This window comes from Taeniopygia guttata, chromosome 23 (genome assembly GCF_048771995.1).
Source record: "Taeniopygia guttata chromosome 23, bTaeGut7.mat, whole genome shotgun sequence".
Classification (NCBI taxonomy): domain Eukaryota; kingdom Metazoa; phylum Chordata; class Aves; order Passeriformes; family Estrildidae; genus Taeniopygia; species Taeniopygia guttata.
The window spans coordinates 3528400-3555519 of record NC_133048.1 but is presented as its reverse complement, the minus strand read 5'-3'; the positions used below and the strand labels follow the sequence as shown (position 1 = coordinate 3555519).

Genomic DNA, 27120 nt, shown 5'->3' with positions numbered 1-27120 from the left:
GCACATCGGGAGGGATTTCTTCATGGAAAAAGTGGTCAGGCACCGGCACAGGCGGGCCGGGGCGGTGGTTGAGTCACCGTCGCTGGGAGTGTGCAAGAACACGCGGATGTGGCGCTGGGGGACGCGGTTTAGAGGTGCAAGCGGCAATGCCGGGGTTACAGCTGGACGCCGTCACCTCGGAGGTCTCTTCCAGCCTAAACAATGCCGTGATTTGATGATTTCAGCGTCAAGGAAAACCACGGCACGACCAGGCCTTGTCAGCACGTTTATTTACAGCAGGAGAGCCCATGGCTGGGCCGGCTGGCAGCACCGCAGCAGGGAATGAAAATCCCCTTTGCCAACCCGCAGCCAAGGCCAGGAACAATTAAGACTGTCACTTAAAAATTAAGGAGCCGGATCCCCTGCGCGGTGGCCTCTGTGGGGGCTGAGCCTTCCAAAACATGCCATGTTGACATATTGAGGAACACAGGACGTGTTCAAACCCCCCGGCACAGAGCGCCCAGCGTGCCCCGAGTGCTGCGGGCACCGCCCCACGCCAGGCCCGGGCGGGATCAGGGCTCAGCTGCCTCTCCGTGCGGGCTGTGCTGGTCTCCAGCACCGCCCTGCTGCCCTGCCCAGCCCTCCCGCAGCTCCTGGTACAGCTCCTGGTGCTCCTCCTTCCAGCGCCTGAAGGTGTCCGAGGTGAGCGCGGCCTCTCCCAGCAGCTGCTCCAGCGCCTGCAGCTCCGCCAGCTTCGCCTGCCCGGAGCAACGCACGTTTTGTGGGGGCAGCCGCGGGCGGGGGGCTTTGGGAGGGGGCTGCGGGCTCGCACCTTGAGCGTGCTCTGCAGGGCCCGCACGGCGTGCACCCTCTCGTTGATGTGCGGGTTCCTGTTGCGCCGCAGGAAGGACTTTCGGCACTGCTCCTGCGTCAGGGCCCGCCGCTGCCCCATGAGGGACACGCCGCCCTGCCTCAGGCACCGCGCCAGGCTCTCCAGGTCCTCCCCGGCGGGGTCTGGGCGAGGACAGGGGGCACTGGAGCAGGAGGGCAGCCCCGAGACCCAGCGGGCTCCCCCGTGCATGGCCCTGCCCCAAAGGCGTGGGATCATGGAGTGGTTTGGCTCGGAAGGGACCTTAAAGATCATCTTGTTCCACCTCTGCCATGGCAGGGATACCTCCCACTGTCCCAGGTGCTCCAAGCTCCATCCAACCGGGCCTTGGGCACTGCCAGGGATCCAGGGGCAGCCACAGCTGCTCTGGGCACCCTGTGCCAGGGCCTCCCCACTCACACAGGGAACACTGTCCTTCTAAACCCACTCTTTTTAGTTTAAATCCATTCCTCCTTGCTCTGTCACTCTGTGTCCTCATTAAAAAAATCCCTCTCCATCTTTCCTGTAGTCTCCACCCTGAGATGGTTCACACCCAAACACACCCCAACTCGAGTTTCCCCCAGCACACCCAGGGACAAAAGGGAGGGACAGGAGGTGACAGGGGTCAGATGTCCCCCCTGCACCTACCCATGGGGGAGCAGGGCCGGGGGCTGCCCTGGGGGCTGCTGGCTGGGGAGAGCTGTGCCTTCTCCGCGGTGTTCTGCAGCCTCTTCCTTGGCTGAGGGAGAGGTGGGCAGCAGGTGAGACAAGGAACTGTCCCTCTGTCCCCAGGGTGTCCCCCAGGGCCACTCACCGAGTCAGATCCGTGCCTGGGGGACTCATCATCGGGGTCCTCAGCTTCTGTCTCGCTGTAGCAGTCTGGAGGCCGTGGGAGCAGACAGAAATTCCCTCCCAGGGCTGGGAACCATCCCAGCCGCCCCTCAAGGAGCGTTTGTCACATTCCCCCAAACCACGGGCCACGCCAGGGCTGTGGCACCGGGCAGCACCCATGGGGACCCCTCCCACCGACCCCAGCCCGGGCTGGCCTCGTTACCTTCCTCCTTGTCCGGGACTGCCTGGTGGGCCAGCGTGTACTTTGTTTTGGCTGTGACCAGGCGACCCACCCACCTGGGGAGGGAAAGGATGGACAGACAGGGGGATGAGGGTCCTGGCCAGCCCAGGGTGGTGGGGTCAGTGCTGACCTTTGGCTCTGCTACTCACATGCTCAGGTCAGCCAAGGTTTCAGCAGCAAAGACAAAGGGCTTGTATGTCTGGTGGCACAGCTGGAACACGCTGAGGACAAGGCAGGGGCTGCCTGTGCTGCTGTGGTGACACAGGGCCAGCCCCGAGCCCCCCTCCAGCCTCCCCATCCCAACCCAGCCCCAGTCCTCAGCCTCATCCCAGTTAACACCAGTGCCACAGTGCAGGCCTTGCTCAGAGCGTGGGCACAGGTGCCAGCCCCGTGGGGAGCTCAGCGGCCCCGTGGGGAGCTCAGCAGTCCCGTGGGGACCTCAGCAGCCCCACGGGGAGCTCAGCAGCCCCGTGGGGACCTCAGCAGCCCCACGGGGAGCTCAGCAGTCCCGTGGGGACCTCAGCAGCCCCACGGGGAGCTCAGCAGTCCCGTGGGGACCTCAGCAGCCCTGTGGAGACCTCAGCAGCCCTGTGGAGACCTCAGCAGCCCCGTGGAGACCTCAGCAGCCCCGTGGAAACCCCAGCAGCCCCATGGAAACCTCAGCAGCCCCATGGAAACCCCAGCAGCCCCGTGGGGACCTCAGCAGCCCCGTGGGGACCTCAGCAGCCCCATGGAAACCTCAGCAGCCTGGTGGGGAGCTCAGCAGTCCCATGGGGACATGCAGTGGTTCCCAGCAGGACACATCAACGTGTGGCCTTGGGACTGATCTCCCCCTCTTCCACCAGCAGCTGGGGGTGAAAGTGAGACAGACCCCACTCACTATTTCTTCTTCTGCTCCCTCGTGCTCTCCAGGTTGTAGGTGGCCACGTTGATGAGTCCTGCAGCCCTCTCATCCTGCGGGGTCGGGGACAGCCGTGTCGGGCAGCAGGACATGCCAGCTGCCCAGGAGGGGACAGGGACAGCCCACTCACGTTGGGGTGGTGGTACCAGTAGAGCGTGTGGCCCTTGAGCACACACCAGCAGCGCTTCCACTTCTGGGCCATGAAGCCCACGTGGTCCTTCTTCTTCAGGAGCCACCCATCGCAGTCCACCCGGCCCAGGTCGCGGCACGAGACGCGCCGGCGGCTCAGCCTGGTCGCCACTCCTGCACCGCAGCCTCGGGGTGTCAGGGCAGGGCAGGGCAGGGGGCGCAGAGCCCCCCGGGCCAGCCCCCAGCCCCGCTCAGCCCAGCCTGGCAGGGCTCTGCTCACCTTTTGGTCTGCGGCCCGTGCTCGGGCTGCCCTGGGCGGGGAGACAGGATGAGATTTTAGTGACAGTGCAGGGGGCAAGGTTTGCTGAGCCTCCCCAGCAGCACCACAGCCCTTAGGGACCCCCGTAGGGACCCCCGTAGGGACCCCTGTAGGGACCCCCAGTTCACACACCCACAGCAGGGGCTCAGAGGGGACCTCTGACACCCCCCAGCATGTCCCCCCACAGCTCTCACCTCTTCAGGGCTGGGCTCTGCTCCCCCAGCCCCCGTGGCAGGGGCTGCCCTGGGGCTCAGCTCTGTAGCACAGGGTTCAGTGGCAGCAGGGGTGCTCAGGGGGGTGCCCAGGGAGGTGTCCAGGGGGGTTCCCAGGGGGCTGCCACTGTCCCACACCTCGGCAGCACCTGTGAACAGCGAGCAGGGCTGCAGCCTCATACCCTGGGGGGAACTGCTCCATCCCTGGACACCCTCTGCTCCCATCCTACCCTGTCCAGACGGGCCCGGCAGCTCCTCCACAGCTGCCTGGGGCAGCCTCAGATCCTGCTTGGCCTCTTCCTGTTCCTCCTCAGTGCCGGGATCTGGGACAGAGTCTGGTCCCGAGTCCAAGTCGGCTGCAACGCTGGGAGGAAAACGGGACCCCTGAGCCCCAGAGCCCCCCGAGCGCTGCCGGGGTCCCTGATGCACCTCGGGCTGGGGCACCCACGGCGCTCCCTGTCCCGGGAACGGCCTGGGGGGGACTCGGTGGCAGCTCCAGCTCAGCTCCACCGGCCTCCCCAGCTCGGCTGCTGCCCGCACTGCCGCTGGCTCTCCGCACGCCTTTCCATTCCGGGAGGGGAGAAGGGTCATGTCTAAATATAGTTCCAGCCCCACTAAAACGTTACCAAGTGAATGAATTACAAACTCCCCTTTTTGTCATTCCTCAAGACTCCTGTCAGCTTCCCGGGCTGCTCGCAGGCAGCTGCTGCACTGCTGGCACCTCTCCCCCTAAAAAAGGCCTGGGAAAAAGGCCCTGGGGGCACCCAAACGTCTCCCTGCTGGCCAGACTGGGGGTGCTGGGTGTCGGGATGGGGCTCACCTCGAGGTCAGGGACACGGGGCTGCCTGGGCTCTCACCACTCCTGGTGCCAGGGGAATCTGCAGCATCCAAAAATGCTCCTGGGGGCTGTGGATGGAGTGTCAGTGCCAGCCCCATCCCACCACAGACCCCAGAGCTTTAGGAATCTGCAGTGTGATGGGAGATGCCCAGCTCTGAGCATCCAGCCCAGTGCGGCACTGGGGCTGGACTGGGAGCACTGGGATCACTCACCTGCTGCCTGGGAGAGGGGGGTGTGCCAGGCAGGTTGAGGGGGATCTTCTTCAGTACCAAAGTCACCTCATTCCCCTTCTCCAGCAGCTTCCTCGCCAGGTTGGCAGGAGTCCAGCCCACCTGCAAGTCCTGGGTGAGCTGTGGGCCACTGCCCTGGCCTCACAGATGCTTCATCCCCCAAACCCACCCCAGCCACAGATCCCACATCCCCCAAATCCTCCTGGCAATGTCTCCTGTATCCCCCAGACCTTTCCCAGCCATGGCTCCTGCTTTCTGCTGCCCATAACTCCTGCACCCCCCAGCTGAGCCCCAGTACTGCCTGTGCCCTCCCAGTCCGTGTCCTCCCTGCCAAACCCAGCAGCACCCTCGAGCCCCTGTCCCCGACTCACCACGACCTGCTCGTTGACCTGCACGATCTCATCTCCGGGCAGGATGTGGTCCCCGTGGGCAGCCAGGGCCTGGGCAGAGAGGGGGTGCAGTGGGGTGCCCAGCCCTGGGTTCTCTCCCTCCCTCACAAGTTAATCCCACTCAGGATCTCTCTTGGCCAGGGAGAACCAGGGGGGTTAACCATTGACCCGACTTTGCACAGCACCCCGGAGCTGCTGCTGGGGTCGGGGTGCAGAGGGGCTCCCCCGTGCCCAGGCTGTGCTCACTGGTGGCAGGAGTTGCACGGGCTCAGCCACAGGCAGCCCCCTCTGCTCTGGGTCGGGGGAGGGCAGATTAGGGCCCTAATGTGGAGCCCATGGATGGGGGGTGTTCCCCGCAGGCCATAAAGGGGGTGACTGAGGGGCAGCCCCTCACTCACCTCTGGGGTGGTGGCAGACACGAAGTGCAGGCAGGAGCTGGTGGAGGTGATCTCAAAGCCCTGGGGGGGCCAAGATGGGGGTCTGAGCAGGGGGTCCCGAGGCAGAGGGGGCACTGAGGTGGAGGGGACTCACCAGTCGGGCGGTGAGGAGTGACTGGGGGCTCCCCACAAGATCAGAGAGTGCTGTTGGGGTGCCAGGGGATCCTGGGGGGCTGCTCCATTGGCTGGGGGGCAGCGTTGGCGCGTCAGGGGATGTTGGGGGGCTCTGCCGCAGGCCAAGGGGCAGCGTTGGGGTGCTGGGGGACATCAGGGGGCTGCCCTGTGGGACGGGGAGCAGCGCCAGCCCCACACGCTGCAGCACAGCCCTGCGGTCCAGCAGCGCCGGGGGGCTGCAGCCCACGATGCTCTCGCAGATGCCCACGATGTGCTGGCACTGCGGGTACAGCGGGGGTGAGGGGGACCCCGGCAGCCCCCCGGGCCTGCCACCCCCTCCTCACCCAGCACTCACAATCTGCAGGATCCCGCTGCTCCTCTCGGCCGCAGGAAGGTCCTGGGGGACGGGATGTGGGGATGAGCACGATGGCGTGGCTCCATCCCAGCCGGGGGGTCCCGGTGGGGAACCCCTTGCACCCCATCTCGCCTCACCCCAATTTTTGCCCTGGGGGTCAGGAGAGCAGCCAGCCCCGGGCACTCACCGCCTGCAGCGTCTCTGCCAGCTGGGCACACAGCAGGATGATGTCCCGGCTGGCCGAAAAGTCGTTGAGGGTGGAGAACAGGTACCTGGGGGGAAGACAGAGCTCAGCCCCCGGAGTGGGGGGCACCCAGCACCCAGGGGTGCCCTCACCTGCCCCAGACCTGTTGAGCCAGGAGAAGAGTTCCTTGGCAGCCCCGACCAGGTCGATGGCTCGGGCCAGGAGGGTGAGGGAAGGCGGCTGGGGGGCATCCCCTGCTGACAGCCCTGCCTGCACCAGGCTCTGGATGCCCTGTGCCAGCTCCTGCAGCCTCTCCGTCAGCGTCCGCAGGCTGGTGCTCGCCAGCCCTGTGTCCTGGGGAGAACAAGGGTGCCAGGGGATGGACGGGCGGGGTGGCCTTCAGGGTGCCACCTTCACCCAGCCCACGGTGCCCTCATGTCCTTCCCTGTGCCCAGCTCAGGGTCTCCTCAGAACCCCTCTCCAGGGTGAGTCCAAGGTGCCCCTGTGTCCCCACCTCCATCCAGAGCAAGTTGACCCCAGCTGGCCCCTTCCACCCAGCCCCGGGTGATGCCACATGCTCGTCCTTCAGCCCAGGGGACCCCCATGTCCCCCTGCTCCTCCCCGGGACCCCGCAGCCCCCGGGCTGCCGGCACTCACCAGGTTCTGGAGCTGCTCCGCGGCCTCCAGCAGCAGCTCCTGGTGTCCCAAGGGCCGCACGCCCAGTGCCTCCAGGACCCCCGCGTCCAGCCCCAGCAGGTCAGGCCCCGCGAGCCCCCAGGCCTCGAAGGGGTACCCCTGCACCACCTCGTCCAGCCCTGCCACGGATCAGTCCCCCTGGCAGTGTCCCCGCTGGCCGGGTGACCCCAGGGCTGACCCCTGGCTGATGGGAGGGTCCCCTCCATGCCACCAGCTCACCCGGCCTCTCCCTAAAGGGTGGGAATGGCCAGAGAGCCCTTCCCCACCTGCCACCCAGGGAATGCCCCTCCCGGGGAGGAGAAGAGGGACAGGAAGTGCTGCCACCCCCAGCCACACGTCCCCAAGCTGGGGACACCCCACCGCAGAGCCCGGGGACTCACCTCGGAGCCAGGCGGCCGCTTGCGCGGGGCCCCAGGAGCGCACGGGCTCCATGGCGGCGGCGGGACCGGGGCCGGAGCGGCGGCGGGACCGGGACCGGAGCGGCGGCGGGCGCGGCTCTCACCGGGGCCGGGCACGGCTCTCACCTGCACCGGCAGCCGCAGCCCCATTGGCGCTCCCGGGTGCCGCTCAGCGCCGTGCCCGCCCCGCACGGCCCGGGACGGTGCCGTGGGGCGAGGCCGCGGTGAGTCACAGCCCGGACGGTGACACACGGCCGCTGGAACCCCGGGAAATGACACCCGGTGTCACCCGCCAGCGAGGGCTGAGGCCCCACAGTACTTGTGACACCGGCGGGACACCCCCAGGTGCCCTGTGGGTGCGAAGTTAGGCCACAGAGACCCCCGGGAGAACACGAGGGAAGCCCCTGCTCAGCCCTGGAGTTTTTGGGGTGTCACCCCAACCCAAAGCATAACTCACACCCCTTTACCGGTGGGGAAACTGAGGCAGCCCTATACAGGCCTGCAGAGGAGCTGGCCCGCAGTTAAGCCCGGCCCTTCAGCCCCCCCAAATCCACCCTGGGCTGGCCGCGGCCCCCCCGCCCGGCGTGTCCGCTCCGGGGAGCAGCGGGCGCTGATCGCGGCTGACAGCCGCTGCTCCGCCGCCGCCGCTGCTGCGCCCCGGCCCTGCCCGCGGGGCCACCGGGGGGCTCGGGGGGTCCCAGCCCCGCTGCTGCCGCCGCCCCACGGCCCCATCCCGCTGCTCCTCGTCTCGCCATGATCATCCGCCCCCGCCGCCTGACCCCCGGCTACTTCCGTCTGCTGCAGGTAAGGGGCGAGCAGGGCCGGGGGAACCCCCGGGAACCCCCCGGGAGCCCCGGCATGCCTGTGCTGCCCACCAGGCCTGAGGGAGCCCTGCCCGTCTGCAGCCCCGCTCAACGTGGGGCTCCTCGCTGGCAGCCACGATGCTGCCCATGGGGGCCCATAAGTGCTGCACGGGGCACCCTAAAACCCCCCCTGAGATGCCCAGAGGGGCACGAAGCTGCCCCCGTTACCTTTACATCACCCAGTGTGACGGGGACATTCAGGGCATGGCCTCGGGCCCTTGTCCCCGGGGGGTTTGGGGTACTCCGTGCTCCCCTCTGCTCTCCGTGTCCCCACAGATGCAGCTGGCAGCGGGACGTGGGGCTGAGCCGGGGGGGCGGCTGCTGACCCCCCTGGCCCTGCTGCTGGCGGCCGCCGGGCTCTGCCTGTCCCTCTACAGCGCCCGGAGAATGGCCGACCCCGGCAAGGCCCCCCCGGAGCCGTGAGGAGCGGCCCGGGGGCCGTGGGGATGGTCCCCGGGCCGTGTTGGGGTCCCCCGCCGCCCCCCGCCCGAGCGGAGCCGCTGCTGCCGCCACTCTCCGCAGCCGACCTGCGCCACACGCAGCCCTTCCACCGCCCTGGGGATGGGGACACGCCTGTCCCCGCCTGTCCCCGCGTGTCCCCGCCTGGGGTGCAGAACGGAGAAGCCGCTTCCAGCTCCGGAGCTGCCGGGGGGACATCGGGACCCGGCCACCAGAGCTGGACGGACAGAGGGACGGCAGAGCCGGGAGCTGCATCCATCCCCATCCCCCGCGGCAGCAGAGGGGCCTGGGAACCCCAACTGGGGGCTACAGAGCCCCCCGTCCCCATGGGAACGTGCTGGGGAGGGAGGCCAGCGCCGTTAGGTAACGGGCAGGGGGGACACGGGCGGTGACGTGACCCAGCTCTCCCCCCTTCCCAGGCCCGGGGGGGACAAATCCGGGCAGGCTGCGTGGAAATAAACCCTTCCCTACCCAGCACAGCTGTGTCACTGCTCTGTCTGCCCTTCCCAGCGCCCAGCTTGGCAGGAGGGATGAACTGGGACACGCACTCCGCAGGAATTCGGTGGCATTGTCACTCAGTGTCCCCTTAGGGGCACCAACACCAGGCAGGGAGGCGATCTCAGCCCTGCAGGAGCATGAAATCACTTGCAGGAGTTGGGCTGTTGGTGACAGGAGCCTCAAAGTGTCCTCGCCAAGGGGACACCAGCACTGCCCTCTCAAGGCCCAAACCAGCTGCCTGCTGCAAACCCAAGTAGTGCCCGGTGAAGAGGTGAAGAGGCCGCTCGAGCTCACATTGCCCACAAAAAGCTGCCTGGGCACTCCCTGCCGGGGGGCAGAGGGGCTTTTACCACCCTGCCAGGCAAGAGCTCCAGGATGAGGCCCCTGGCATGGGCACCTCTGGGTAACGGGGAAGAGAACAACACTGAGGTGTCCCCTCCCCCCTTGGGGGACTGTCACCCTCAAACTCAACGCTGCCACACTGTCAGTTGACATATTTTAATGGGAGCATCACTGGAATAATCTCTGACCCAAGGACTGAGCAGAAACTGCTCCAAAAGCAGGCAGACAAGCGTGCAGTCCCACCAGCACTCGGAGAACACACAAAGTGTCCCTTTCTGGAGGAGAAGGACACTCAGGGACAGCACCAGGCTCTTGCTGGCTCCTTCTCCTCTCAGTGCCCGGGCCAGGGGGGCTGTGGGAGGAGCAGGTCGGATTTGGCTGGCAGTGCTGGGACACGTTTTTCTCACAAAGCTGAGGACAAAGATGTCCTTACAGAGCCACTCAGCCTCTCAGTCCCCCGTCCCCGCGCTCAGCCGGACGTCTCCATCTCGGTGACCTCCTCGAGGGGCTGGGTCTGCACCTCCACCTTCTTCGGGGGGATGTAGGAGCCCATCCCTGCGGCACGTTCAGCCTCCTCCTGTGTGTACGGAGCCTCACGCAGCTGCTTCAGCCTGGGGGCACACAGGGGGTGAAGCTTCCACCTGCACCTCTGAGCAGAGCCTGCCCAGAACTGCCCCTCCCTCAGCCCGGGGAATTTGGGGTCTGCCCCCCACCTTACCTCTTCTTGTGCACTTTGGATCTGAAGTGTTCCTTCATGCTGTTCAGGTCCACGAAGTACCGCCTGGGGTAGGAAAGGATGGGGGGGTCAGGGGGACCCCGAGACTGAAGGGGGGCTGGGGAGGGTCCTGCTGAGCGGCCGGGGTCCCACCACACCCCCCCTGCACGGGCCTGGGGTCACCCTGAGACCAGGACAAGATACCCCCCCAAGGGTTAGAGCCCTGTGGCCAGGAGCCAGGGACTACCCTGGGATCAGGGCAGCCCCTCCCAGGGGACCGGGACCCCCGGGATCAGGGCAGCTCCTCCCAGGGGACCGGGACCCTCGGGACCAGGGCAGCCCCTCCCAGGGGACAGGGACCCCCGGGACCGGGAAGATCCCATTCCACGAAGCTCAGGAACAACCCCGCCATCTCCCTGGGAAGCAGGGAACCCCGGAGCAGGACAAGCCCATGCCCAGGTTGGAGCCGTCCCCCCGAGCCCCCGGGATGCCCCCGGGATGCCCCCGGGATGCCCCGCCGCACGCACGCGCAGTGCAGGCAGTAGAACTGGGCGCAGCCCGGCAGGTCGGGGTCGATCTCCTGCCGCAGCAGCCGCGCGGCGTTCTCGGGCTTCAGGTCCGCGTGGATCTCGTCCAGGTCTCGCCGGCGCCGCTTGGTTTTCAGCTGCCGGGCGAGCGAGTGCGCCCGGTGCGCCCCGGTGCGCCGCCCGTTCCGCGGCGACATGGCGGCCGCACGCCGCGCCGCGCCGCACTGCGCAGGCGCGGGAGCTCCAGACCACGCCCACACCGCGGCGCGCCCCGCCCACAGCCACGCCCACTCGGTAAGCCACGCCCAGTCCCGATAGGCCACGCCCCCTCCCCGGTGTCCCCGGTCCCGGCACGGTCCCGGCACGGCACGGTCCCGGGATGGTCCCGGCACGGTCCCGGGATAGTCCCAGCACGGTCCCGGCACGGCACGGTCCCGGGATGGTCCCGGCACGGTCCGGGATGGTCCCGGCTCGGTCCCGGCACGGTCCCGGGATGATCCTGGCACGGTCCCGGGATGGTCCCGGCACGGCACGGTCCCGGGATAGTCCCGGCACGGTCCCGGCACGGTCCCGGGACAGTCCCGGCACGGTCCCGGCACGGTCCCGGATGGTCCCGGCACGGTCCCCGCGCCCCCGCGGACCCCCAGTCCCCGGTGCCACCGTCCCCACGTTCGCCCCGTGCTCCCCCGTGTCCCCGGCACGGTCCCGGGATGGTCCCGTCACGGTCCCGGCACGGTCCCGGGATGGTCCCGGCACGGTCTCGGGATGGTCCGGGACGGTCCCGTCACGGTCCCGGCACGGTCCCGGGATGGTCCCGGCACGGTCCGGGATGGTCCCGGCATGGTCCCCGCGCCCTCGCGGACCCCAGTCCCCGGTGCCACCGTCCCCACGTTCCCCCCGTGCTCCCCCGTGTCCCCCGCGCTGCCCCGGTCACCGCTGGCAGGAGCGGGGCAGGGCTCAGCGTGTCCCGCCGTGTCCCGGCGCTGATCGTGTTTCGTCCGCGATCAATTATAGATGGGGACGCGCGGCGGGGGGAGCGCGGAGCTCCAGCGCCCGCTCTGCCCCGTGGGGGGGTGTCCCACCCTGGGGGTCCCGAGTGGACGAGGAGCACCGGGGGGCTGCGGCGGGGGGCCCGGGATGGGTTTTGGGGATGAGCGGAGGAGCCGCCCCCGCGCTGCCCCCGGCTCAGCCCGGGCTCAGATTCCTTTTGTGCGGTGCAAGCGGCCGCTGAAACTTTAATGAAGCCACCGGATCGCCGGGCCCGCCGCTCGGCTCGCCCCGCTGGCCGCGGCTGCCGCCGGCTCCGGTCCCACCGAGCCCCCCGCCATGGCCCAGAGCTTCTGGCGGCTCTCCAAGGCCAAAGTGCTGCAGAGCCTGGGGGGGCCGCGCCCCGACGGGACCCTGCAGGACGAGGTAGGCTGGGGGGTCCCCAAACCGGGCCGGCCGAGCTCCCCGCCCGCAGCGCGACCCTCACCGGGGGCTTCTTGCAGGGAGACCCCCCCGAGCTGATGGAGACATCCGAGCCCCCCGCGCTGCTGGAGGAGGGGGCCAGCCCCGTGTCCCAGCTGGCCCGCAAGGTGAGGAGGGGGCTGGCGGCAGCGGGGCCGGGGCACACCGGCAGCCGCAGCTCCCCGGTGACCCCGGCGCTGCCCCCGCAGGTGCAGGGGGTCGGTGCCCGCGGCTGGCGGACGCTCTCGTCCCTCTTCACCCGCGAGGACGAGCACCAGCTGCTCAGCCCGGAGCCCTGCCCGGACCAGTGAGTTACAGATCGCTGGTGGGGGACCCCAGAACCCGGATCCGACCCCCGGGAACTGCCGAGCCCCCACATCCCCCAGCCCATCCCCTGGGCAGAGCCGGCGGGGAGGGGGGCGTGGTGGGCTTGGGGAAGGGGCCGTGCACCGACCTTTCCGTCCCCTCTCCCTGCCCAGCCCTCTGGCCACCGAGCCGCCCGAGGTGCCCCACACCGAGAAGGCTCCTGGGTTTTGGGATCTCTTTGCTACCAAGTGGCAGCAGGCGTCGGGGCAGGACAAGGGGGTGCCACCCCCCGAGCCGGACGAGAGCCCGGGGGAGCCTCCGGGTGACGACGGCAGCGATCTGCGGGAGCCAGAGGAAGGGGCCTTCCACTGGGGCTTCCTGGCTGGCAAGCTGGCCGAAATCCGGAATAAAACCGCCCCCAAGGGCAACTAGAGGAGGATGCACCAGCCGGACTCGCCATTGCTCCCATTGCCCCGCCCGTGCCCAGGGCTCTGCCCTGGGTTTGGGTGTCACTTCAGCTGCACTGAAGACCCCGAAGGTTCCTTTTTTCCCTGAGCTCTGCAGCTTTCCTTGCCCTCGCCCCCCCAACAGCCCCGCGGCCCCTGAAGCAGCACAACCCCAAGAGTGGGGAGGAGGAGCTGCCCCCCAGCCCTGGGGCACCCCCCCCACAACCACACACACTGCCAGGCTAGGAAAATAACCCGAACAGATTTATTGAGGGCAGCTCTGGCCGCAGCAGCTCTTGTTCTGGGGAGGAGGGGGCTGTAGGGTGGGCATTGCCCCTGGCAGGGGGCTCGGGTTCTGCCCACCCCCAGCCAGCAGCTGGAGCAGGACTTGGGTGGTGATCGGGGCTGTGGGCCCATCCCACCCTCCTGGGGACAGGGAGAAGATGGGGGACAGCAGGGGGACAGCAGCCTGCCAGCCCTGAGGCCATGGGGACTCACCCGGGGGTGGCCCTTCCTCACCTGCCCCTCAGGTGCCCCCACCACACTCAGCCTGTGGAGCTGGTGGCTCTCCCAGCCCGCAGCATCCCCGGGTGGGTGCCACCGGGACCGCGGGTGCCACCAGCCCGTGGGCCACATCCCGCGGGTGTCCCGGTGCGGACCGGACCGGGCCGGCCCCGCTCACACCGTGGACTCCTTGGCGGCCGCCCAGGCTCTCTGGCAGCCGTAGAGCCACTTGATGACGCGGGCGTTGCGCTCCACCACCGAGACGGCGGAGCCCGGCCGGGGCTCCGGCTCCTCCTCGCCCGGCTCCGCGTCCCCCCGGCTGCCCCCCGAGGCCCGCCCGGGCTCGGACTCGCAGGAGCCGGGCCGGGCCGAGCCGCTGTCCCAGCCCGCCGGCCCGAAGCGCTCCCGGCCCAGCAGCTCCACCAGCGCCCGGTCCAGCCCGCAGTAGTTGAAGAACCGCTCCTGCTCCGAGAGCGGCAGCGACACGCGCAGAGCCAGCGGCTCCTTCCCGGGGGCACCGGGGGGCTGCTCCGTGGGCACCGAGGGGAAGATGCCACTGCTGTCACCGCCGCTGGCCCCTCCCGGTGTCCGTGCCGCCTCCCTGTCGGCAGGCGCCCACAGCATGGGGGTCTGGGGGCTCCGGGGGGCTCCCTCGCCCGGCGGGCTGGCGGGGGGCGAGCCGGGCGGTCTGAGGGGTCCCTGGAAGAGGCGCCGCACCAGCCCGGAGCCTTTGGTGTTCTCCTTGTCCCCGGCCAGGCAGTCCCGTTTCTGGCGGTAGATGATGAGCGAGTCCGGTCGGAGCAGGCGCCTGCTGCCGCTGCGGCGCGCCACGGGGGACTGTGGGCACGGCAGCTTGCGGGGCCCGTCCCGGCCGAGCTCCGCCGCCGGGCACAGCTCCCCGCACGGTTGCCGGGCCAGCAGCCGCCGGCCGTGCGGGGACAACCGGGGCGAGCCCCGCAGCGCCGGCTCCTGCCGCCGGCTGATCACCTGCTGCGACTTGACGTACTTGGCCTTGTCGGCCTCCAGGCGCTCCACGGCGCTGGCCCGGCGGCCCCCGCTGCCCCCCGGGCCCTGCGGGCACTCGGGGCTCCGGTTCAGCCAGGCCAGGGGCGAGCCGCGGCCCGGGGCCACGAGGCGCAGGTTGCCGGAGGCGCAGACGGCGAGAGCGGGGCTGCCCAAGGGCACCATGGCCCCGGAACGGCGCTGCGGATCCCCCCGCGCCCCTCGGAGCGGCGGGGCTGGGGAGGCTCCTGCAGCTTCGATCGGCTCCTGGAGCTTCGATCGGCTCCTGGTTCAGCCCTGGAGGAGAGAGGAGAGTCAGGGTCAGCCCCGAGGGGAGGAGGAGGAGGAGGATGGGGCCGAAGCAGAGCTGAGGGTCCCCTCAGCCAGTCCGGGCAGCCCGGGCAGGAGCAGCCCCTGGGCAGGAAGGGAGACGCGCCGAGCATCCGCCGGCTTCGTCCGCATCCCAGGAGCGGCTTCCAACCGGAAAAAATAGCGGAGCCGGCCGCCGCCTCGGCTTCCCGAGCGGCAGAACAAAGCCGAGCTCAGGGGCTGGAGAGCTGCCCCGAGTGCTCGGGGGTCCCCGAGCCGTGCCCCGCACAGCCAGGCTGGGCCGGCGGGGGAGATTCTCCCTTTCTCCGTGTGCGGAGGGCACGGAACCGGCTCTGGGTGACAGCAGGGACACGGGGCCGGGCAGAGCAGAGATCCCGGGAGCAAACAGCCCAGGAAGCCTCTGCCACGCAGCTCCACACGCAGCCCACGGACTCCACACGCGGGGAAACTGAGGCACGCGTTGTCTGGCCCTGTGCACCCATGCCGCGGGGCCCTCACCCTCCCCAGCCCAGCCCCGCGACCAGGACCTGTGCCAGGACCTGTGCCAGGCAGGTGGGGGATGCTCTCGCTCACCTGAGCCCACGCAGGGGTGCAGGGATGGGATGCAGGGATGGGATGCAGGGATGGAACGCAGGGATGGGACGCAGGGATGGGATGCTCCAGTCTCACGCAGCTCCTGCCCCTCTGGCTGCCGCGGCAAACTGAGCCCAGAGCCGGGAGCAGCCTCATATAGAGGATGAGGAAGAGGAAGAGCCACCCATTAACCCCTGCCAGCCCAGCCCCGCGGCAGGAGCCCACCCCGGGACCTTCCCTCGCAGCCCTGGCCAGCATTAGCCCCTCTCCTCTGGCAGCTCCTCTCCTCCCTCCGCTTCCTTAGGGGAGCCCGGCCGCCTTTCGGGAGCTGCCGCAGCGATTTTTGCCTCCGAACCTCCATCCCCCTGCACAGGGCGGGGCAGGAATGGAGCAGGGAAACTGTGTCCACTCCAGCAGCTTCTCCTTCTACGCCCACCCCAGGGTGTGAGGACAGCTCAGGAGCAGGAGCCCACCACAATCCCCCCAGGACCCCACCCGGGCAGGAAGGAAGGAGGAAAAGTCCCTCTGGCGCCTTCTCCGGTGGCGGTGAAAGGGTCAAAGCCGGCCGGTTCCTGCCTCTTCCCCCGGGGAAGGGCTGTAAATCGCAGGAAGCCACAATGGGCTGGAGCTGGCCCAGGGGTTATTTTTACCGCTGCCCTCTTCCCTTCCCCAGGGCCGAGCGCTCCCACTGGGACAATCCCGGCCCCTCCATCCCCAGCTCCAGCCCGGGGGGCTGCGAACGTGGCACTGGAGCAGAGGGGGAAGGAGGGAAGGAGCTGCTGCCCCCCAGGCTGGGCTCGCAGACCCTCGGAGGGGCCAGAGAAAGCCCCCAGAGCCCCCAGGGAGCCCCCAGCCCCCTGCGCCCCTCTGCAGCCGGTCTGGATGGAGAGCTGGGCACAGCCGGGCTGTCGCAGGAAACGAGGGGGCTCCAGTGGGGACAAAGCCCCGGGATGAGGGGGGACCTGTCCCCAAGCACTCTGTCCCCACCCCAGTTCCTTCCTGAGGAGCTGCTCCGGAGCCGCTGCCGGGAACGGGCCTGGGGCTGTGCCCAGCACCTTCCCGGCCGATGGCAGCGGGGCAGGAAGGGGCTGGGGCCGGGACTCCTGTGCTGACGAAAACGGGGCCTAAAGTGGAATCTGGGCAGGGTGACAGGAGCCAGGTCCTGTCTGAGCTCTGCAGGCCCTGGAAAAACTCCCAGTGGCAGCAAGGAAGGGACAGACCACCTCTCTGTAACAAATCTGGAGAGGAGCAAAGCAGCAGAGATGCAGCTGCACTGGAGCAAATCTGGTGAGGACAGGGAAGAGGATCAGGACAAGTGATGGAGAAAGCCTTGGCAGCTCTGGGATCTGCCCCTGGGTTCCCCCTCGGGAAAGGCAAACGCCACCACCCCGAGCGTGGCCCAGGGAGCTGGGGAGGAGCCAGAGAGGCTCGGGCTTCCCTCGGGACAGGGCAGGGGTGGGAAGCTTGTTCGACGGGTTTGGGAATCTGCAGGGTTCAAAGGGGCAGGAATGAATCTGAAGGCAGCACCTAATCCGAGGCAGCACCCGCGTGTCGGTGCAGGTCGGAACCGGAGCGCTCCCGGGGATGCTCCAGCCCCAAAAGGCTCCAAAGGCAGGGCAGGCCAGGGCTGGGCAGGGCTGGGAGCACAGGGACAGCCAGCAGGGACAGGGACAGAAGGGGAGCCAGCCCAGGGTCAGCATGGAGGCTGCAAAGCTTTGTGGGTTTGTGGGTTGCATCTGGTTCCATCCCAAACCTGAGCGTGAAGGAGCCTCTGGAACGAACAAGTTTCTTCCAGCAGTGGTCACTTGACACCTCCCTGCTCCTAAAAACGGGTTTCACATTCCCCCAAACCCTTCCAGAGCTCCTGAACAGCACCTGCAGCAGCTCAAGCCGGCATTCCCACCCACCCGTGTCCCTCAGGTGCTTTGTGCCATTCCAGGCAGATCCCTGTGCCTTTACTGGGCTGCAGCACAGAAACTGCAGCACAGAAACTGCCCTTGGCAGGCTGGGAAGGGGAACTGAGCACCCCTGGCAGCAGCACCCGCTGAAATTGGTGTTTAAATGCCCAGACTGTTCTCCCTGGCCAGTCCCTCCATCCCCAAAGCAGCGATGTCCACAGGGAAAAGCCCCACAAAGGCCAAAGGAGGGGAGCAGCTCCTTCCCTGCACCTTCCCAGGGCTGGGATGGGGTTGGGGTTCTCCCTCCCTCCCTCCCAAAGCCCCAGGGAAGCTCTGCTTGAAGCAAAACAAACCAAAAACACCACCAGGGCGAGTTCCCAGCCCTGGGAACGCGGGTGGGCAGGCTGGAGCATGAACCAGCCCAGATGGGCTTTAATTAAATCTCATTTCTGCACCAGGGCATTTCCCCGCCCTCCCTAAGGGCTAAATATATTTGAAGTACAGTATATATATATTATATATATATGTGTGTGTATATATACATATCAGGTTTACTTCTGTTCATTTTGTGGGGAAGGAATTCAGCTTGTGTCTGTATTTAAAATCACCACTCTTAGAACTAATCCAAAAGTGGGACTTTCTCCTTTCCTAAAGGTCTTTATCTGCTCTAAAAAAAGTCATCTAAATCCAAACTGGAAGGCTCCTGCCGGGTGGGCACGTGCCCATTCCAGGTGGGAATCTGCCCTTCCACAGGTGCAGGCACAGGGGAGAGGGCTGGGCAAGAGAAACTCAACTTACAGCATTTCCAGTCTGCAGAGCCCTGTGTCCAGAGCACTGCTAATTAAAACATGCAAATGAGGGCCACACTTTCCTGTCATGGATTAGTAATGATGTTTCCTCACCTTCACTCCCAAGGTTTCTCAGGGCATGCTGTCCCTGGAGGGCAGCACTGACTGAAAGCACTTCCCCATTAAAAAAATCCTAAAACTTCAGTCGAAATTCAAGATTTTATTTGAAAAACAGTCATGAACTTAATAAATTACACAATAATTTTCCTCATTATAAATTCTCCATAAAATATATTTTACAGTTTTTAAAGAAAAACATGAAACAAAAAAAAATCTTTCCCAAGTGCTGAAAAGTGTCTTGACTTCGTGTCACGCTGGTGAACGACCCCGCAGCTGCTACAACAACTTGATTTATTTTCTCCAAACAAAGACCTCAGACAACAAAAACCAAAGAGAACACAGAGCTCGAGGACTACCAGTGTCACCCAACAGCGAGGAGAAGCACCATGAGAGGGATTTCAGGTACCCCCAACCTATAAAGTGGCAATCAGTGCAAAGAAACACTTTGGGAGTCAAAAACCCCGAAACTTCCCAGTGCCAGTCCCTGATTTCTGATTTCCTGTGCAGAGGGGAGCAGGTGGTGCACAGACACCTCAGAGGGGAGCAGTGTTACTCTGGCTGGGTAAGGGAGGGGGACGCTCACCCCTTTTTTTTATCCCAAGTTTAACAAGAATTATAAACCCCCTCCAAATTTTTCTCAGCCAGTGACCCTGCTGAGATGTGAGAACTGGGAGGCAGAGTTAGCACAAGCAAAGTGTGTTTGTCTGAGGATCACTCCCGAAAACGATGAAGTGAAGGAAACAACAAGAATTATAAACTAAGGCCAGCTGGGGACAGCCACCAGCTCACACAGCACCAGGTAAGAACCACCTGCGGCCTGTAAAGCCTCAGAAGTTGGGTGGAATCAGAATCCTTTGCTTTTGGAAAACCAAAAAGTAACATTTTGTTTACTTGCACTCAAAGAATAAACACTGAGTGCCCAGAACTGCTGTCTCAGCACTAAGAGGGAACAGTATTCAAAAAAGCAAATTGTACAAGGAAATACTTACAGCCATTTCCAGGTAAGATTTGGGTGGGGGAAAAAAATTAAATTGAATTTTGTAAAGACAACTAGCCTTTCCTGCAACTTTAAAGGCAATTTTAAAAGTGTTTTTTTTTCCAAAAGGTCAAACTGGATGGGAGAGGTCAGTCCTGCACCCAAAAGAACAAAGTGTTGTGCTGGGACAAACAGCAGTGTCAGGTGGCCTCAGTGAAACCTGTCCCAGCCTCAATCTGCTCTGTGCAGACAGAGCTGGGGATAAGCAGCTTCCAGCTGCTCCAAACCCCTCCTCCCATCTGTGCTTGTAAATAAAGATCACTTCTTTAAAAGGAGAAAAATTTAAAAAAAAACCACAACAAACCCACCACAGGCTGCCACCTTTCCCACAGCTGTCACTGAGCTCTGACACCAGCTGTGAGCCAGGGGACAGAGCCACCCCCGTCCCCTCATCCCCACTGGGTTTGGGGCAGTGCCTCAGTAATTCCAGGACTGCTGGAATTATTGGCTGGATTCAGCTCAGGAAAACTGTGCTGCCACCGTGTTTTGAAGGATTTTAACAATATGCTGCTGGATTCCCTCATCCATGTTTCCATAAACTGAGGGCACAGAACTCTGCTGTGATAAATCCTCAAGGTGCTATGGGATTATGGCCAGAGAGTGTGTTGAGAAAAGGCAGATTAATTGACGAATAAAAGCAAAATCAAAGGATCAATGACCCAGCCCCCCTGCCAGCACCTGACTGTACATTTCTAATTTGACTCCCTCAGTGATGAGCTCATTAAGCTCTAAGTGCCAAGATCAGCCATGTTAGCACTTTGAAAGCAGCTGATCCCCTTGCATTGCTTTTTTTGTTTGTTTGTTTACAAAGTCAAGTCTTTGAAATTAGATAACAAAAATAAATAATAAAGTCATTCAGCCTGGGGAAGGAGGAGTTTTTCTCACTCACCTCCTTCACCCAGGTTTCTAGCAGACCCCAATCATCCAGACCCACAGCAAATAATTTAAGTGCCACACACTCCCAGTCACTCATATACATAAATATATACACAGATTACATTACAAAGCCTCAAGATTTGCACTGCCAGCATGCAAATCTTTTTTTCTTTTTTTTTTTCTTTTCCATGAGAGCTCCTAATACTGACATAGGAAACTGGAATGTGTGAGACACTCCACGACAGAGTGCTGGAAATCAAGTAGTGTTGGCTCTTGCGACATCCCCCTGCCAGTGCACCCCAAGGAACAGCTCTGGGATTTCACACCGCGGCCAACTCGGCGTTCCTGCCGGGAATCTCCAGCCGGGAATCTCCAGGTAGGTGCAGTTCCCCCGCCGGGCTCACCCCTCACGTGTCCCAGCTGCTGTCCTTGAAGGCGATGTTGACCAGCCTCAGCTCCAGCTCGAAGGCGTCGGGCCGGTCCTGCGGGTTGGCCGCCAGCATCTCCTTGATCAGCTGCTTCATGCGGGCGTTCATGGACTTCTTCTTCACGGGGATCAGCAGCTCCATCTTGGGGTTCTCCAGCAGCGCCTCGCCCACGGGCACGATGGCCGTGCCCTGCTTGACGTAGCTGCCCAGCAGCTCCTTCTTGGTCTCGGTGTCCACGAAGGTGATCCTCTCCAGCATGGCCCAGATGATGATGCCCAGGGCGAAGATGTCGGCCTTGGCCGTGTAGTGGCCCTCCCACACCTCGGGGGCCATGTAGAAGTCGGTGCCGCAGGCGGTGGACAGGAAGCACTTGTTGACGCTGACCGGCTCCTCGGGGTTGTGCCCCGAGGCCGAGCACACCTTGCTCAGCCCAAAATCCGCCACCTTCAGCGTGGGCTCGGGGTCGCCGGCGTGCGCGCGGCCCTGCGAGATGAGGATGTTGTCGGGCTTGAGGTCGCGGTGGATGATCTGGTTCTTGTGCAGGAAGGCCAGGGCGCTGCTGAGCTGCAGCATGAAGCTGGTGTTGGTCCTGCGGCTGGGCTTGCGGGACAGCAGGTACTCGTTCATGTCTCCCCCGTCACAGAAATCCATCACAAACCACAGGTAATAAGCACTTTTGGGGTCAAAGGCTATTTCTCCTTTTAATGAGGTTTCTACGAGCTGCAACGAGGAAAAGAGATGTCGTAACGACCCGATGGCCGCGAGAAGGAAAGGATGAGATGGAAAAATGCAAGAAATCGGGATCTTCACGGAGAGGGGAAGTTTGGGTTAGTTACACAGAAGGAATTCTTCCCTGTGGGGCTGGCGAGGGCCGGGCACAGGCTGCCCAGAGAAGCTGTGCCTGCCCCTGGATCCCTGGAAGTGTCCAAGGCCAGGCTGGAGCAGCCTGGGAGAGTGGAAGGTGTCCCTGCCCAGGGAAATGAGATGGGGTCTAAGATCCCTTCCAACCCAGACCACTCTAGCACTGTTTGACCCTCCTCTCAACAATCCAGAGAGCAAGGTATGCAACGGGGCAAAGAAAACATTATGCAAATGTTTTTATGTAAAAGAGAGAAAAAAAAAAAATCACAATATATTTGCCAGCCTCCTTATCTTCACTCGTGTGGAGCGTATCAAGCTCAGGCTCCTGCCCAGAAGCAGAGCTCGACCCTGATAACAGTTTTTAAAGATACCCAGTGGCCATTGCCCTCCCATCTGTCCCAGCTGGACAGTGTCCCACCCTGACAAAGCCTGTCCCACCCACTTTGCCAACAGCTTTTCGGGATAAACAAACTCTCACAAGGAACTGCACACAGCTGTATTTATCTAGGAGAGACTTTTAAAACCTGCTCTCCATTCCTGACACATCCATGAATTCCAGCAAGTTAACACAGGATCCCTGAACTCAGGAGAGCTCTGATCTGAGGCACAGCTGAGCACGGAACACCCTTCCCACCATGGTTACCCACATGGCATTTTCAGGAACACAAGTTGAACAGCCAGTTCTTACAGCTGCTCTGCACAGAAAGCAAAGTAAAACCTGCAATCACTTCTACTAATCCTGTTTACACAACTGCATTTGCCTCTTCAGCTCCTCTGAGGTGGCTCTGGGAGGAAAGTCCTGCAATTATTTCTGTTAGTAAACCAATGGATACTAAATCAAACTGGCTTTCAAAAACAAAGGGGTGTGTTAATATCTAGAGAGGCATTTTGAAATGCTTTTAATAAGTGACCTTTTCAAGAGAAAAAATGGTAATAATTTACAGCTATCTTCTTTAAACAGTAAATCTATTCTAGGGCTAAAAAAATGCCTTATTTAGGTTTTGTAGTCAGGAACTGTGAGATTAAGCTATCTCAGGAGAGCAGGGAGTCTCCCCGGCCAAGAGGGCACCAACACAGAGTCACAGGAGCTGCACTTGCAGATGTTGTGAGAGTTAAGACAACAAAATCCACCCCCCACATCTGTGACAGTGGCCAAGCACCAGCAGACGAGGCTGACTCAGGACTCAAACTCTACAGATTTGGTTCACAGCTGGCAGTGAGAATCTGCCCAGAGCCCTTCAGGAGAGGGTGAGAGCCCTTCCCCAGCCTCCTCACTCTCAGCAGCAGCTCAGCTCTGCATCATCACCTGGGAGAGGAGAGGAGGGGCTGAGCCAAGGGGCTCTGAGTGCCCAGGCTGCTCCAAAGCGACCCTGGCAGTCAGCTCGGCTCTGCCCTTTGCTCTTCTCCCTGAGCAGCAGAACAATCCGTGCTGTTTGCACCCGGCAGGGGCCAGGTCCCTGTGCCAGCTGCTGCCCAGCACCACCATCCCAGCCAGAGCTGGGGTCAGCTGGAAGCTCTTCCCCACCTTGCAGCTCCACCCGGGCCTTTCCAAGCTCCTCCCTGCACATCTGCCCTCCAGCTGGAAGCAGCTCCACTAAAAGCAGGAAGGTAAGGCTCTGACTTCTGCCCCACGAGCTGGCCAGTGTTCTGTTGGCCAAATCCTTCCCTGAGAACAAGTCAGGAACAGCTCCCAAGGCACGGGGAGTTGGCAAAGCCAAGGATCTGTTCTCAGCCAGCAGCCAGCATCTCCAGGGCTGCTCACCCACAAAGGGTGACAGCAGCAGGGTGGCAATGAAAACTGAAATAAAACAGCTGACTAGGGACAACACAGCAAACCCTGAGCAGCCTGCTGGCTTTTTAAACCAGAAACACTCATTTCTGCCCGGGGCTGGTTTATACTTAGGGCTGCTTCTTGACAAGGGAATTAATTACATTGTCTTTCACTGTCTTTCCAGAGTTACTCATTCTTCAAACTTAAAGGACACTTTCACAGTGATATGTATTCCCTATTTTGTACTCTTTGAAGAGGTTGATAGTTATTTATTAAAAAATAAAACCAGCTCATTATGTGCTACCAATCTGAAAGAATTTTAAGTGCTGGTTTCCTATAAATCAAGACACTGATTTCCTCTTCCAAGGTCACTCAGGATGGAATTTCTCCAAGCTCTGTCCCAGGACAGGAGTGTTCTTTAACCTGCAACTGCCAAGAACTCCACAGCCTGCACCTCCCCATGGGCTTCCTCAAATTATCAGAGCAGCTTTACATTAAACACAAATTCTGGAGTCTTTTAGAGCCACACAGCTTCAAACCCAAGATCCAGGCGATTGTTCTGGGTTTTTTTTTTAAAGATCTCTATTAAATTCTGGGTGTCAGCAATGCAGCAATGCTCCGGCCTAGCTGAGCACAGCTCCAAGCCCTGGGCTGCCCCACCTCCTTCCCCCCAGCTCAGCGTCACCGATTCCTTCCACCCCGTTCCCTCGGCCTCGTGTACCTGTAAATACAGGGAGGAGCTGGAGCCATGGGACATCTTCTGCACCATGCCATCTTTCTGCAAGATGCACTCCTCCAGGTGAATGACGTTGGGGTGCTGGCTCTTGATACTGCTAAGGGCCCAGAACTCGCGCAGAGCCAGTTCCACGTTCTCGGGAGCGTGGCACCGGATCTTTTTGACGGCCACGCGGGCACAGGTCCTCCTGACGACCGCTTCGTACACCACACCATAACTGCCACGACCAACCTCCCGAATTAGATCGTACTTAGGCTGGCTACTCACCATCTTCAGGAGCAAAGGTTCTGGGGAAGGGGGAGAAACCCACACAACTAAAACTCAGGCACAGGCAGCGGGCTGCGTTTCCCCTCCCTAGGGGCTGGCCTGCCCAGACCCCGCCATTCACGGGGGTTTCAGCGCTAGAACATTCCAGAAGCTCCTCCATAAACCTGCACCTGCTGCCACGGACCAGGTGGAAGAGAAATTACATCTTTTGGTTAAGATTTCCCACGCGGCCCGGCGTGTTCAGGGCGGCAACAATTCAAACCTAGCCCGGTAGGGTGCCGAGGCAGGGCTAGCGAGAGCGCTCCTGCTCCTCTCCCTCAGTGTCTTCCGAGAGCAGCTGCAGGAACAGCAGGAGGCTGGCATGCTCCCCATCCAGCCCGGAGAGCAAGGAGGTCCCAGCTGAAGGCCCTGGGTGGGCAGCAATGGGTTTTAATGAACTGCCTTTTTCTGGAGGTGGCTGCGGGAGCAAACGTTTCTGTTATCATCCAGTTGTTTGACTCAGAGAAGAGGAAGCTTCAATCGCTCCCCATTTATCTTTTTGAGGTGACTGATTTTGCGCCAAGCCTCCCCAGCATGAGGAATCTACAGCTACGAAAGGTTAAAAAGGATAACTGATTGCAGAAGTTTGCACCCAACGTCTAACTTTCACTTTTGCTCAACAGAGCAAGGACAAAAGTTAAGTTATTGCTCTGAAAGTAAAACAAGAGAGACACACACACAAAAAAAGAAGGAAAAAAAAAAAAGCCACCAAACCCTGCTGCAGATTTATGACCCTCCCTGCACGCTGCCCTACGAGATTACAAACCAAACACCAGCACCACCTTCACACAACCAAACCAAAATGGGACACTGACTAGAGACAGCAATAAATTAAAATAAAAAAATAAGAGCTTGACTAGCCAAGGATCACTGGTCAAACAGAATGAAACGCAAAACCAAAAGTAAATAAATAAATAAAATCACACTGATAGAGCAGAACTACAATAGCTCTAAGACAGCCAGTGATAAAGGTAATTCTCTTTATGTCAGGCAATAAGGACCACATGTTATTAGTAGGAAGATTTCAAGTATTTCCACTGCTTTAGGCAATTTTTTTTTTAGAAAAAAAAGAAAAAAAAAAGAAAAAGAGAGAGAAAAAAGGTATCATCAGTCTCAGGCAATGCTACAGAGATATTTTAACCTTTCAGCAAAGCTGTGCGAGGGACATTTGCAGCAAGGATTTGAACCAAGCTGTGCCGTGTGTGAGGAACAGGGGTGCAGCTCTAGATTAGAGCCGGAACTGAGATGCAATGGGCCAACAAGGGCAGAAGCTTTAATTTAATTTCCATTTCCCAGAGGCCAAACAGCCCGCGGGGCCACGGGGCCGACTGGGCGGACACCGGGCCCGGGCAGCAAATAAGGAATAATATCAACATTCGATTAGGGAATAACACAAACATGTAGGTAATGCAGGTGATTTATGCACCCGTCCGCGCCTGCGGCCCTGAAGGGAAAGCGCCGCCTCAGAGCGGGCGATGCTGCCGGCCCAACGCTGTGGGTATCGCCCCACTCCCCCCGCCCAACCTGCAGCCGGATCCCACCCGCTACAACCACCGCCACAAAGGGAAAGGGGAGGCGGTGGGACCGGACCGAGCCGAGCCGAACCGGGCCGGGAGGAGCCGCGTTACCTCAGCGCCGCCGCCGCCGCCGCCCGGCCGCCATCTTAGGGCTGCGCTCCGCCCGCCGCCCTCAGCGCGGCCACGCCCACACGTGGCCACGCCCACCGCCCATTCATAACCACACCCACACGTGGCCACGCCCATCGCCCATTCATAACCACGCCCACACATGACCACGCCCATTCATAACCACGCCCACTTACGACCACGCCCACTCATCGACCACGACGCGATCGCGGTGGGCGCTTAATATTAATTAATTAATTAATTAATCAATCAATGACTTCAATTTCTGTTTGTTAATTAGGAATGAATTCCTGGCTGTGAGGCCCTGGCACAGTGTGCTCAGAGCAGCCTGGGACAGTGTGCTGTCTCCCTGCCGTGGCAATGAGATAAAGGAAAAATTGAACAAGATAGAATTCTGTTTGGATTGAAGTAAAATGTGTTGGTTTAGGGTTACTAAATATGTTGTTTAGTCTAGTAACTACAGCACTAGCAAAACTACCTTAACTAAAAAAAAAAAAAAGATACGAATTTCCACACTAAAAAGATAAGAGAGAAGAAAAACTCCTCAAAGATAAGAGATAAGAAAAACTCCTCAAACCTTAAAACAAACAAAACAGAGTGACCCAAGAATTCTTTCTGTACTTTCTGATAAAAACTAAATGCAAGTGTAACTAACTGTAAGTATAACGCAAAATCAATAAAATAAATATACATAAACCTATTATAAAATTCTATGCATATAGAAATTAGTCGGAGTAATACAAAAAGATCAGGAGTTCTCAGGGGTGCACATGTCCATTAAAGAACAATGAGTCCCCACATGCATCCACAACACTGTAAATAAACACACTGTTCCCCATAAATCTTTATTATAATTGTGGGGTTTTGATTCTTCACGTTTCAGCATTGGATGGGACTTAAGTTCCTTCGAAAACAAACAATTCTGGGACTCTACAATTTATTGCTCGGCGTCCAGAAAAAAATCAGTACAGCCCCCGTGGCTTGGTGTGACAGTGGCACAGGAGGTGTCGCCCTCTCTGTTCCCTGTTCTGTGCCGTGGCTCCCTTTCCTCCCATGGCCCGGAGCTCCCAACCACGGCAAAGCCACCACAGGGCCACCAAGTGCTCAGAGCCCCGCGCAGCCCAAGCAGAGGGAGGTTCCTGCCCGGACTGGGCTCTCCGGGGTTAATTGGGAAGGATCCCGGGGGTGATTAGTGCCCTGGCTGCTGCCTAAGCTGTGCCAAGCCAATTAGGGGCCAACGAGCCCCTTGTGGGTTCGGAAAGCTGCTTAGGGCATTACAAACCCTCCGTTGCTGGGAATCCCCTTAATGGAGTCCAGCAGTGATTAATTAATCAATGTCACCCAGGGCAGGGTGCGGGCAGGGTGCGGGCCCCGCGCTGCCCTCCCGGGTGCCCCCCGCACCCCATACCTGTGCACCCAGGTACCCCCTGCACCCCATACCTGTGCAGGTACCTCCTGCACCCCATACCTGTGCCCCCAGGTGCTCCCTGCACCCCATACCTGTGTACCCAGGTGCTCT

The 27120-nt window shown here is 61.7% G+C and overlaps 5 protein-coding genes and 1 long non-coding RNA gene across 10 annotated transcripts; 2 read left to right on the top strand and 4 right to left on the bottom strand.

The window, feature by feature from the left end:
• Window positions 1-252: 252 nt before the first annotated feature.
• Window positions 253-7189, bottom strand: CNKSR1 (connector enhancer of kinase suppressor of Ras 1). Of its 2 annotated transcripts, XM_072917910.1 has the most exons (21): window positions 7104-7189; window positions 6685-6842; window positions 6191-6381; window positions 6031-6115; window positions 5844-5885; window positions 5469-5768; window positions 5336-5395; window positions 4920-4988; window positions 4531-4650; window positions 4301-4386; window positions 3711-3844; window positions 3463-3629; window positions 3230-3260; window positions 2951-3123; window positions 2800-2873; window positions 2069-2140; window positions 1902-1975; window positions 1662-1726; window positions 1496-1586; window positions 812-993; window positions 428-737 (listed from the first exon to the last, which is right to left on the bottom strand). In XM_072917910.1, exons 1-21 carry the CDS (start codon window positions 7153-7155, stop codon window positions 552-554), a joined length of 2412 nt encoding a protein of 803 aa, XP_072774011.1. In that variant the 5' UTR covers window positions 7156-7189; the 3' UTR covers window positions 428-551. The 2 variants fall into 2 exon arrangements, with proteins under 2 accessions (XP_072774010.1, XP_072774011.1); XM_072917909.1 differs by having other exon boundaries at window positions 253-993.
• A 20-nt stretch (window positions 7190-7209) lies between these two features.
• LOC121471044 (uncharacterized) lies at window positions 7210-8920 on the top strand. Its single transcript, XR_005982433.2, has 2 exons — window positions 7210-7925; window positions 8261-8920. It is a non-coding gene; the product is annotated as an uncharacterized lncRNA (long non-coding RNA).
• A 503-nt stretch (window positions 8921-9423) lies between these two features.
• On the bottom strand, window positions 9424-10781 carry ZNF593 (zinc finger protein 593). Its single transcript, XM_002195121.6, has 3 exons — window positions 10526-10781; window positions 10002-10064; window positions 9424-9894 (listed from the first exon to the last, which is right to left on the bottom strand). The coding sequence occupies exons 1-3, from the start codon at window positions 10720-10722 to the stop codon at window positions 9753-9755; spliced, it is 402 nt and encodes a 133-aa protein (XP_002195157.5). The 5' UTR covers window positions 10723-10781; the 3' UTR covers window positions 9424-9752.
• Window positions 10782-11639: 858 nt separating this feature from the next.
• On the top strand, window positions 11640-12718 carry C23H1orf232 (chromosome 23 C1orf232 homolog). 2 transcript variants are annotated; one of them, XM_030290616.4, is made up of 4 exons: window positions 11810-11938; window positions 12016-12102; window positions 12184-12281; window positions 12454-12718. In XM_030290616.4, the coding sequence occupies exons 1-4, from the start codon at window positions 11852-11854 to the stop codon at window positions 12710-12712; spliced, it is 531 nt and encodes a 176-aa protein (XP_030146476.4). In that variant the 5' UTR covers window positions 11810-11851; the 3' UTR covers window positions 12713-12718. The 2 variants fall into 2 exon arrangements, with proteins under 2 accessions (XP_072774087.1, XP_030146476.4); XM_072917986.1 differs by having other exon boundaries at window positions 11640-12102.
• Window positions 12719-12969: 251 nt separating this feature from the next.
• On the bottom strand, window positions 12970-15675 carry FAM110D (family with sequence similarity 110 member D). The gene is made up of 2 exons (XM_030290605.4): window positions 15136-15675; window positions 12970-14529 (listed from the first exon to the last, which is right to left on the bottom strand). Exon 2 carries the CDS (start codon window positions 14416-14418, stop codon window positions 13405-13407), a length of 1014 nt encoding a protein of 337 aa, XP_030146465.4. The 5' UTR covers window positions 14419-14529; window positions 15136-15675; the 3' UTR covers window positions 12970-13404.
• A 2351-nt stretch (window positions 15676-18026) lies between these two features.
• PDIK1L (PDLIM1 interacting kinase 1 like) lies at window positions 18027-25722 on the bottom strand. Of its 3 annotated transcripts, none has more exons than XM_002195209.7 (3): window positions 25584-25722; window positions 23635-24992; window positions 18027-21001 (listed from the first exon to the last, which is right to left on the bottom strand). In XM_002195209.7, exons 2-3 carry the CDS (start codon window positions 23917-23919, stop codon window positions 20261-20263), a joined length of 1026 nt encoding a protein of 341 aa, XP_002195245.1. In that variant the 5' UTR covers window positions 23920-24992; window positions 25584-25722; the 3' UTR covers window positions 18027-20260. The 3 variants fall into 3 exon arrangements, with proteins under 3 accessions (XP_002195245.1, XP_030146464.1, XP_072773975.1); XM_030290604.4 differs by having other exon boundaries at window positions 23635-23936; window positions 25584-25696; XM_072917874.1 differs by having other exon boundaries at window positions 23635-24995; window positions 25584-25691.
• Between the last annotated feature and the right edge of the window lie 1398 nt (window positions 25723-27120).

Excerpts from the sequence above, each read along its gene's own strand:
- CNKSR1 (XM_072917909.1), bottom strand. The coding sequence starts at position 7,155 with ATGGAGCCCGTGCGCTCCTGGGGCCCCGCGCAAGCGGCCGCCTGGCTC. Across the intron at positions 4,651-4,919 it reads AGGTCAACGAGCAGGTCGTG|GTGGGCTGGACTCCTGCCAA; the intron begins GTGAGTCGGGGA and ends CAGGACTTGCAG. Across the intron at positions 4,387-4,530 it reads CCCCCTCTCCCAGGCAGCAG|CCCCCAGGAGCATTTTTGGA; the intron begins GTGAGTGATCCC and ends CTCCATCCACAG.
- ZNF593 (XM_002195121.6), bottom strand. The coding sequence starts at position 10,722 with ATGTCGCCGCGGAACGGGCGGCGCACCGGGGCGCACCGGGCGCACTCG. Across the intron at positions 10,065-10,525 it reads TTCTACTGCCTGCACTGCGC|GCGGTACTTCGTGGACCTGA; the intron begins GTGCGTGCGGCG and ends TTCCTACCCCAG. Across the intron at positions 9,895-10,001 it reads TCCAAAGTGCACAAGAAGAG|GCTGAAGCAGCTGCGTGAGG; the intron begins GTAAGGTGGGGG and ends GTGTGCCCCCAG.
- C23H1orf232 (XM_072917986.1), top strand. The coding sequence starts at position 11,764 with ATGAAGCCACCGGATCGCCGGGCCCGCCGCTCGGCTCGCCCCGCTGGC. Across the intron at positions 12,103-12,183 it reads TGTCCCAGCTGGCCCGCAAG|GTGCAGGGGGTCGGTGCCCG; the intron begins GTGAGGAGGGGG and ends CTGCCCCCGCAG. Across the intron at positions 12,282-12,453 it reads CCGGAGCCCTGCCCGGACCA|CCCTCTGGCCACCGAGCCGC; the intron begins GTGAGTTACAGA and ends CTCCCTGCCCAG.
- FAM110D (XM_030290605.4), bottom strand. The coding sequence starts at position 14,418 with ATGGTGCCCTTGGGCAGCCCCGCTCTCGCCGTCTGCGCCTCCGGCAAC.
- PDIK1L (XM_002195209.7), bottom strand. The coding sequence starts at position 23,919 with ATGGTGAGTAGCCAGCCTAAGTACGATCTAATTCGGGAGGTTGGTCGT. Across the intron at positions 21,002-23,634 it reads GCTCCTCCCTGTATTTACAG|CTCGTAGAAACCTCATTAAA; the intron begins GTACACGAGGCC and ends TCCTCGTTGCAG.